The sequence below is a fragment of the Penaeus monodon genome, chromosome 30 (assembly GCF_015228065.2).
Source record: "Penaeus monodon isolate SGIC_2016 chromosome 30, NSTDA_Pmon_1, whole genome shotgun sequence".
In the NCBI taxonomy this organism is placed as follows: domain Eukaryota; kingdom Metazoa; phylum Arthropoda; class Malacostraca; order Decapoda; family Penaeidae; genus Penaeus; species Penaeus monodon.
Window position 1 is genome coordinate 19,505,162 of NC_051415.1, and position 848 is coordinate 19,506,009.

Here is an 848-nt window from a genome sequence, read left to right on the forward strand (position 1 = left end):
AGGATACGGCCATATATCGCCTGTGACATCGTGGGGGCAGTTCTTCTGCATCATCTACGCGATCATTGGGTGTCCTCTTCTGCTCGTGTTCTTAGGAAATCTCGGAAATTCTATGGCTGAGTCCTTCACTTACATTTACAGGTTAGTGTATTACTCGATTTGCATTTTCTGCCTGTCTGTCTCTATGTTTGTTTCTGTTTCTATATCATCCTATCCCTGTGTTTTTATAGTTATTCTGAAAAAGTGTCCCTATTCTCTTTAGTCTTTTCTACTCTCTCTTCGATTTCTCAAGCAATGAACTGACGCTGTCTAAAGAGTTCTTCATGTCAGATATAGAAATTATATAAATCAGAATGATAAGCTCACAAAAAAATTGATGCTTTACGGTGCCAGAAAATTGTCGGAATGATGAATTCCGATATGATTTTGCTGAAATAGAACAATACAGTGCGTCACTTACGTGTCTTTCGTTGTAAAATAATTCATTTTCGTTCCTAACTTTCTACGGCTGATAACCGTTTTCGTCTCTTTCGTTGTTACGGCATTCTTTATCATTCATAAATGTTCTACAATTGATAACCTTGTCTACCCCGACGCCCCTTGCCCCTCAGTCGCTGCTGCTGTAGATGGTGTCGAAGTGTGCGCAACTTGTCCGAACTGCCTCCCAAGGCAAGCAAAAAACAACGAAAGCTCTTGATTGACGATGAGGTTGGAAAGGAAGAGTACATGCCGACGGAGCACGTAAGATACACTTTCAGTATATACATTCTTCCTTTTAGAAAATGCAGTTTAGAGTAACGTAGCATCTTCGGTCCTGTCCTGCCACTTCTTCAGCTCCTTTCTGCCTG

The 848-nt window shown here is 41.0% G+C and overlaps 1 protein-coding gene across 1 annotated transcript in view; it reads left to right on the forward strand.

Annotated features, from left to right (window-relative positions):
• Positions 1 to 848, forward strand: part of LOC119592609 (TWiK family of potassium channels protein 7-like) — a 7,637-nt gene that overhangs the window by 4,596 nt on the left and 2,193 nt on the right. Inside the window, exons 4-5 of the mRNA XM_037941492.1 lie at positions 3 to 141; positions 612 to 741. Coding sequence (XP_037797420.1) covers positions 3 to 141; positions 612 to 741 — 269 coding nt within the window. The remainder of the gene's footprint in view (positions 1 to 2; positions 142 to 611; positions 742 to 848) is intronic.